Genomic DNA, 9,249 nt, shown 5'->3' with positions numbered 1-9,249 from the left:
TATGGTTATGAATACTTAATGCAGCACAAATCTGAAATCTTCGTAAGGTTTAAAGAGTTTCGAGTTAAGGCTGAAAAGCAATTAGGTAAATACATATAAAGGTTATTCGATTTGATTGAGGTGACTAATATCTCTTTGGGGATTTCAAGGATAACTTATCCGAGAATGAGATTATATCCCAATTAACCACACCAGGGATTGTAACACCCCGCCTAAACAAGTGGCAATTATTACTTTACAAACCCTTAGATCCTAAATATTTTAAGAAATTATTTAGGAAAAAGCACAGATACTCCTTTCAAATTACCGCATCCTTGTCGTTGTCCTTCCTAAACTACAAATCATGTCAATGTCCCTTTAAATTACAAAAAATTCCATGTCCACTGAAAAACACCCTTCATAATTTTATTTTATTTAAAAAAAAAAAATCTTAAAATTATTTAAAACTAATCTAACAAAAAATCAAAAAATGATTTTGATTACTGGTCTTTAACTACGACATTTGGTGGTCTATCTATGTTATGATACTTCAAGAAAGCTTAATTCATTTATTATACACAACAATAATTAATTAATACACTTCAAGAAAGTTTCTGAAACAAAAAGACAAATATAGAAGCTAGGATGCTGCCTTATTAATAAAAGAAAATTCCTAAAAAGCACAATACGTCATTCGTAATAAAAACATACAATCCTTCAAGTTATAATTTTAATGCATACTTTCTAAGGCCAGGAATATGAGTATTCATAAGGTAGTCTTTCCAGTCAATGCACTTCGGATCAAAGCCAAACAATTGTGAATCAACACCACTCTCACTTGTAGCCAGTCGAAGCTTTTCTGTATTGGAGTCGTCAAATCTATATGGAAATGAAAAGATTATTCTCATTGATACAACGATATAACCATTGGTCAATTATTTGAGCACCAAAATAATTCATAAATACCTGCTCGTAAAAAACACATATGGTTCATAAAGTTCAGCCAATCGCATCACTGACTTCATCTTCCGATTAAGATCAATAATCAAATCCTGATAGTGCTGGCAAATCACAGCATTCGCTATTTGAAATACCTAGAAGTAAGAGGAGACTACTTATGATCTTAAAACTCCTTTGATTAGTCACTTTCTCAAAAGCCAAATGGACTGCAATAGAAAGTTTGCTACAGTGCGATTCCAAGAATAGGGTCTTTCCACATTTTTCTAAACAAAAATAAGTAAAAATAAAAGTATTTTCCCTTGACATAGAAAGTTACCATGCCTAGCCCTACTATCAGGAGTTGTTAAATTATGATATTTTTCAATAGTTTTTGTTTAAGCTGGAAAGAGGCTGAAAACAAATCATTTCACTTTGGTGGGCTTGTATAAATAAGTTGTTTTCCCAATACATTTACACTGCTTTTGTTTTTGTAAATATAAAGTAGAAAACTGTAACTGTAAACAAGAGCCAAATAAACCAAAGCTTTCATTTTTGTACATAATTTTGGTTATTGGTTAGACTTAGACAAACCTTGAGTGGTATTATATACCGAATAGCCATGTACGCACGAAAACTAGCCATACTGCTCAAAACTGTCACCTTTCCAACGCTGATTGATTTTCCATTTTTACTAACCAACGGATTCTCAGCAAAGTACCGAACGACGACATTTCTAAAACTAGAAAATTTTATTGGATTTCTCCAAGAAGACCCAACATGAAGGATGATCTCAGAAGACTGATTTGCATAAGCCACCATGGCCACAATCATACAATTTACCACCATGTCTGCCGGTATCTGCGCGCATGAGTTTCCAAGTTCAATTATGAAAGCTTACTAAACAAAATATATGTGTGTATACCTTCATAGAAAGTGAAGAATGATTGTAACTCACTATATCAAAGATTGTCTCATGATGGCCAAGAAAACATTGCAATTTTCCTTTACCATAGGCAGAAACTACGCCGTCAATGGTTCTGTATCAAGTAAACAAAGCATGAATTAATTATGAAAAAATAAATAACAAAACGATTCTTTTTATTATTATTATTATTATTGATATACTCTTCTTGATTTACAAACGAGATTAGATCTTATCTCATAATTAATTCTATGCCAAACTATATGTTAGTACGTACCTCACGCCTTCAATCCAACCAGAAAATGGCTCTTTGTAAGTACTGGATACCATGGTGGGTCGTATGATAACAAGAGGCAGGTTCTCTCGAAAGCGTCCTAAAAGCATCTCCCCCATTGCCTTTGTGTAGACATAGGTGTTTGGCCATCCATATAGTCTTGCCCTTGTAGTTAATAAAATTAAAACAAAAAGAACAAAATCAAGTGATCAAAACTATTATTACTACATAATTGGCAATAAGGTTTCAAGTTAATATTATTTCATCTATGTTAGGGATAGTGCCATAAACTCCAATAATTGTTTTTAAGACATTTTAGTTTATCTAATAAAGTTGTTATTCACTTATTTATTTAAATGAGAATATGGCGTGCAACATATTTACACGTTTATCTTTATTAATTATTTATCATGTACATGTCAATGATCCATGAATTGAATTGAATATGGTTTATAGTGCGAGTAATGAATTACTACACATAAGGTCTTCAACCATGAATCTTGTGGTCGGTAATGAAATTAGGTATTTCATTTGCGAAGATTGTAACACATCAATCATGACAATCTATCTTGAGCAAATGAAGTAGTGACTTTAGATTGATACGAACGGATTACGGGAGTTGTCATTCTTTTAAAACACTGTTGAAAGGAATGATTGTAACTCCCAAACTTCTTTTGATATTGATTATAAATCCTAAGAGGATTGTGAACTTAGATATAAAGTGGATATCACTTTGATGCATTTAATAGTGAGACTATTAATGTAGTAAAAATTGTGGTTATATTATCGGTGCATTGGATAATCACATCTAGCATCGTAAGAACATCAATCTCAAAAAGGAATCCAAGTCCTTCAGTGCATCATATAATTTCCCTTGGTATAGATTTATTAGAGTAATTATCCTCAATCTTTGGCCGGGGCATTTTGGTAAGAGTTACTAAAATACTTAATTATGTACATAGTAATTGTTAGGGTTTAGAAATTTGGCTCAGTTGGTGTCCAAAGTCTTAATTATAGATCTTTTTTATCTCTCAAGTTTCTAGTGTAAAAAAGATAGGTTTTTTGGTGTTTTTATTCTTGCCATTAGAAGGACGTCAATAAGTGGACAGGACACAGAGCCACAAAGAGTTCACTGCCTTGAAAGGTTAGAAGGACGTCAAGCCGTGGACATGACATGAAGCTACAAAGAGCTCACTGCGCGCCTTGCAACTTCAAAAGCACGTCAAGATCATGTGAAAATGACGTGCTTGACGTAAAGCCATAGAGAGTTTCTGCCTTGCCACGTCAGAAGGACGTCTTGACATTGCCTACCAAAAGCTATCAAATGTTAGAAAGTTAGCAATGAAACCCTAACATCCCGTTTTGACGTGAAACTCCAATCTTGACATCACAAAATTTTGAGATAAAAAATCAGATCTTTTATCTCTTTCGGCTACACTTTTAGGCAGCCCATTTCCGATGCTGACCAGCCTAGGCTCAGATTGGCCCAACAACGTCATTTTGGCTGCTGCATAAGAATCACACTTGGTTGCGAAGTTCCCAATCACACCCCTCAACTAAAATAATTCAAGCCTCAATGTGTCAGCAGGTTTGTTGAAAAACCATGTCAAAGATGGTATTGGAGGATTACTCTCTTCCCATCACTAGGGTAGTTGGCATTCAATGCCACCGAATCCGTGACAAAAGAAGGGTTATCAGGGACACTCATTGCTGGAGTCGATGACCTAGATTCATGGACAAACAACATGCAACCCAATAGCAAGGCGACACATGGTAGGGTCGTACGAGGGAGGAATGACCTACTGGAGGGAACATGATTCAAAAGGGAAAGTAAGCACTCCATTCCTTCATTCAAAAACATATACTAATAGCTTCCGAAATCTTCCTTTTGGGGAAGAATGGTTTTTTCTAAGTTCTCAGGTAACTTAGAAATGGGAGGTATTCCCGTTGGCTCACCCTAGCAGGTTTCTATGCCATTTTTCTCTATGCTTTCAGGAACACTACTTGGTGTGGAATTGGTCATGCAAACTTCAGCATCATCAGTTGTGATGCCTATAGTTGAAGTAGAATTACAAAGACTTAATTTCTAAGAGGTTTCCTAACCAATGCCTTCTACCGCAATGCTTGAATCTTAATTGATTAATCATTATCATGTCTTTCTTTAGGACAATCTATTGCACAAAGAAGTGCCTCCTCCCTCACCCCCTCTTAGCCCCCAATTTTCTTTTACCCCCATTAGAAGTTCCCCTCCACCTCTGGTTGCCCTCAACCATTCATTGGGGCCAAAAAATTTCATAAGAAGTCTCGGACCAGGATTCAAATGGTACTTGACAACTGTATTAAAAATTTCGTTATTTATCTTCTTTAATTTTTTATTTTTTATTTTTTTTATTTTTTATTTTTTATTTTTTATTTTTTTATTTTTGATTTTGAATATTGAGCCTTTTGAACTAAAATCACGTCTCTGTCACTAGTATGAAACATGAGCTAATTAATCATCCTTTTTCTTCAAGGATAACTTATAAAATAAACGGACATTTTAAAGATTTAGGGATCATATTTGGTTAGAATCGTAAAAACCTTTTAATTCCAAGATCTTTCATGGTGGAAGTGATGGCTCTGTCAGTGGCACCTTGTCCTCGTAGTTTGTCTAGGTATTCGTCCACAAGTTGTTTCTCTGCTTTGATATCTAATCTTGAGCTCCCATTGAGCGTCTCCTCCATCTCAAATGGGCTCTCTAGTATTTGCCCCTTCTTTTCGCCACACACATAGGCTGAAAAAATAACATCAATCATCGCACCATCAATTAAAAATACCTGACTCTTTAATGTCAAAATTAATATATTTAAATGATTAAATTTATTCTTAATTTCTATCAATTTAAATTTTCGGAATTGAATTAGGACTTTATAAGTACTACACAACAGATTCAATATAAGAAAACACGAACCGGTTGATACATGGAGTAGCACTTTTAAGTTGATACAATTCCTGGCAAAGCCCATGACATGCAAAGCGCTAAAGGTATTGATGCCCAGTGCGACGTCGTATCTAAAAAAATGAAAAATGAAATAATAATAATAATAATAATAATAAAAAATACAAATCATGTCTGTAATTATTAAACAACTAATATTTTAAAAATTGAAATTGGTAATTAAGTGAACTGAAAAAGTGACCGACCGATTCAACTAATTCAATCAATCTAATCATAAACATATTTATCAAAACTAAATTAAATAAATACATTTTAAGACCTATTCTGGACGCCAAAAGTGATAGTAGTTTATAATTCGAGCATGCATGCTAGCTCGTAGAATATTCTATAAATTCTAATATTCTTATTTTAAATTAATACCATGCACAATGCTTGTTGATTACTACCTTTCATCAAACGTTGTGGTAGCGGCAGAATTTAGGATGATGTCTATTTCATTCCACATATTATTTCTTAGATCAGAATCTTTGACTCCCAAGTTTTCATTAGAGACGTCACCGGGGACTGCAATAACCTTTTCAGATATAAAGGAGTCTAGATTTGGACCCCACTTCTCCCGGACAACCCTAAATAAATCCTTTCCAATGACCTGTGAAACAATTATCGAAAGAAAACAAAAGTAGATTCATCAGATCTTCAAAAGACGTAATGAAAGCTCACGACAAAACAAAAAAACTGTCCATAAGTTTTGTTTTGTTGGCCGGATATTATTTCAACATATATTATGATCTCACTTGAAGATTTTCAAAGTGTACGTTAATATTCTGGGTGGTATCAGAGTTACTGAGGATGTGTAATATGGTAGATAAGGCTAGTCTTTTTCGTAGTTGGAGTGGGACTCTACAGCATGCATGGTAGATCGCCCTCGCATATAGCTAGGGTAAGGACGAAGGTGCATGATACCAATCAATAATGCCAAAGAGGGGTTATAATTAAGAGTAATGGGCTCATACATCGGTTAGAGATTGTTATATATATTAAATAACAATTTATTTCAAAAACTTAAGTCGATTACAACTTGAAAATATATCAAATATGTCCACAGTTATGTAGGATCAGGGGGAAAACTAAAATATTTAGTTTGAGGGGCAAAATTTTTTTAAAATTTTTAAAAGGTAAAAGTTAATTTTTAAAGGTATTTTAATTTTTTTTGCACCACCCCTTGGCATGGGGGATGGGGACCCCCAAGCCCAGGATATATAGTTCCACGCCTGTGTAGGATATATGCCTCATTATGCAAGCATTTTGACCATTTATATTAAAAGCTTAAGCTAATCGTAGCTTGAATATATGTCAAATATGTAAGCGGTTATGTAGGATGCCTCATTATGCAAGCGTTTTGACGATTTATATTAAAAGCTTAAGTTAATGGTAACTTGAATATATGTCAAATATGTAAGCGGTTATGTAGGACGCCTTAGTATGCAAGCGTTTTGACCTTTTCTTTTAAAAATTTAAGCTAATCACAGCTTGAAAATATATGTGTCAAATATGTAAGCAATTAACGATGAATACCTCATTATGCAAACGTTGTGTGGCAGATGCAAGATCTGAAGCTCTTATGAGAAGATAAAGCCTTTTGATATCTGGTTGCACTCGCAGTATTTTCTCCACAAAAGCTGCGTGGATGGATACAAAAGCAAATATAATCATCTCTCAGAACACATACAGTACACACTGAAAGAAAGAGAGAGCTAAAGGTATAGGTACGTACCTTTTGCTAGAAAGCCAGTAGCACCTGTGACTAAAATAGTCTTGTTCTCAAGAAACTTTGGAATGCTTTCCAACTCCATGATCAGAGAAGAAATGAGAGAGAGAGAGAGAGAGAGAAAGAGAAAGAGTTGATGGCTGATGACTGTGAGGATCTTAAGCAAGAAGTAGATAGTTTCTTTAGGAGTTATGCTGCTTTATATAGTAATATTGTTTCGCATTCATTAAGAAGATAGTTGTTTATAACATTACTCATGCAATTAACACACGTTATAATTGGATTTTCCTTCTTGCGTGTGGGTTTCCCCATGTTTCTTGTTGATACCCGCCAGTTTCTCTTACAGTCCAGATGTCACACACAGCTGTCAGCAGTGATTCTCCTTAAATCATGATATGTACTGATGGGTAGCTTACTAGCTTTCCCTTGAAATCAGGCTCTTTAATTTGTAGATCCGGCGGGAAAGTGTTAGGTGATATGGTAGTGTTCTAATCTTTATGGTGTTCTCCGAATTCTATGCGTATATTATTTTCAAAAACCTAAGTGACAGAAATAAGAGTAACTATCTTTTTTGTTTTTTTAAAAAATAATTTTCACATAAAACCAAGAAAACACTAAAACAACACTAAAAGATCATCTAATATTTTCTCCTACATGCACCTTTTCCTCGAAATGAGAAAAAAGATGATATCGGGACAGTGGAGACCTCCATCTCCTATCATGTGGGTCTTTTGTTGGCTATAGATTCAACCGTGGGTATAGCAAACTCTGTTCTTATGCAGCCTCTGTATATATCACCTTTTTTTCTTTTTAATTCTTTGAGAAATGCTAGAGAGCCAGACAAAAATAAACTTAGAAAAATTTTTAAACTAACGTGGCAAAGATTTTTAAATTAAAAAAAAATGTTATTTTTTATCTCTTATTTGTCACTCACGGTTTATCATATCAGTTTAAAAATTAAAATTTTTTTGAATTTATTTGTTTGGCTCCAAACCACTTTCTCTAATTCTTTTGATGACCAAAAAGGCCTTGCACTTTCGGCCGGCCGGCATGGCAAAAAGTCTACTCCTCAAATGTAATTTACTAATATTAATAATAATAACAATACTGGCATTTGCAAACTAGCTTTGTATGCGCACATACACGAAGCAAGGGAGTTCGAAAAGGTCAAATGATTGACTTTGTTTCCTTTTTAATTAGCTTGCCTTCCCATCTACTTTCTCACCACCTATGTCTATATTCACATTACTTTTTTCATGCACATGCATGCGGCAACGTTTACTATTTTAGGCAAGAAATTAAAAATAAGGTGGGGGCGCCCGCGCCGTGTTGGGGGGACCTCCTCTGCCACATTTTTTCAATTTTTTTTTTTTTTTTTTTTGTTAGGAGGATAATTGAAAGTGTACATGATTTCTATTGAAAACTTGATGAAAAAAGAGGTATAGGCATATCTATTTAAAATTTGGGTAAAACCTGTAAAGCAAATTGTAAAAATTAAAAGCCAAAAATCTTGTACGTACGTTGATATTCATCAATTATTTTAAAAACTTACACTAATAAAAAAAATTGTGAAATTAATTATTTAATTAATATTCTCTCACACAAACATGTTTATATGTGTATATATACCATGTTAAATTAAATTGCCAATTATCCTAATTAATAACTTCTTTTTTTCTTTTTCTTTTTTGACCAACCTAATTAATAACTTACGCTAAAAACAAATGACACATTTAGTTATTTAATTAATACTTTATATATATATAACACTACAAGAAAGTTGTTCATTAGGGGCGACTTATTAGGGGCGACTAAAAAGTCGCCCCTAATACTGAACTATTAGGGGCGACTTTAAAAGTCGTCCCTAATAGTTCAGTATTAGCGTCCACCTAATAGCCGACGCTAATAATGGGTCGAAAATTGCACTATTAGCGTCCACTTTATAGTGGACGCTAATAAGTCGACCCTAATACACGCGCGGGAATTATCCGAGGGGCGGGAAAAATTTAAGCGGCAAAAAAAAAACTTTTAGGGTCCATAATAGTCGACCCTAATAATTAACAAATAGCGTCCACTTAAGTGGACGCTATAAGCTGGGGAAAAAAAAAAAAAACAAAAAAAAAATCACAAAAAAGTTCAATAGGGTCGACTCTAAAAGTCGACCCTAATGCTTATGTATTAGGGTCGACAAAAGTCGACCCTAAAGAGTCCGTAGTAAAATAAGAAAAAATTAAAAAAATTAAAATAGATGACTAATAACGTCCACTCTAAGTGGACGCTGAAGATACATCATTAGGGTCGACTCTAAAAGTCGACCCTAATGCTTATGTATTAGGGTCGACAAAAGTCGACCCTAAAGAGTCCGTAGTAAAATAAAAAAAGTTAAAAAAATTAAAATAGATGACTAATAGCGTCCACTCTAAGTGGAC

At 34.1% G+C, this 9,249-nt stretch overlaps 1 protein-coding gene across 1 annotated transcript; it reads right to left on the bottom strand.

Annotated features, from left to right (window-relative positions):
- Nucleotides 1-701: 701 nt before the first annotated feature.
- Nucleotides 702-6,905, bottom strand: LOC132162790 (fatty acyl-CoA reductase 3-like). Its single transcript, XM_059573020.1, has 10 exons — nt 6,827-6,905; nt 6,628-6,731; nt 5,499-5,701; nt 5,065-5,165; nt 4,695-4,887; nt 2,118-2,279; nt 1,874-1,955; nt 1,510-1,776; nt 946-1,073; nt 702-858 (listed from the first exon to the last, which is right to left on the bottom strand). The coding sequence occupies exons 1-10, from the start codon at nt 6,903-6,905 to the stop codon at nt 702-704; spliced, it is 1,476 nt and encodes a 491-aa protein (XP_059429003.1).
- Nucleotides 6,906-9,249: the final 2,344 nt, after the last annotated feature.

This window comes from Corylus avellana, chromosome ca10, assembly GCF_901000735.1.
Source record: "Corylus avellana chromosome ca10, CavTom2PMs-1.0".
Classification (NCBI taxonomy): domain Eukaryota; kingdom Viridiplantae; phylum Streptophyta; class Magnoliopsida; order Fagales; family Betulaceae; genus Corylus; species Corylus avellana.
This window is presented reverse-complemented; position numbering and strand designations above follow the sequence as displayed.

What these genes read in the sequence shown, in the direction of transcription:
- LOC132162790 (XM_059573020.1), bottom strand. Translation starts at nt 6,905, where the DNA reads ATGGAGTTGGAAAGCATTCCAAAGTTTCTTGAGAACAAGACTATTTTA. An exon ending in CACAACGTTTGCATAATGAG is followed by an intron (nt 5,702 to 6,627) that starts GTATTCATCGTT and finishes ATTGTTTCACAG; the next exon opens with GTCATTGGAAAGGATTTATT. An exon ending in ATGAGACAATCTTTGATATA is followed by an intron (nt 1,777 to 1,873) that starts GTGAGTTACAAT and finishes TCATGCGCGCAG; the next exon opens with ATACCGGCAGACATGGTGGT.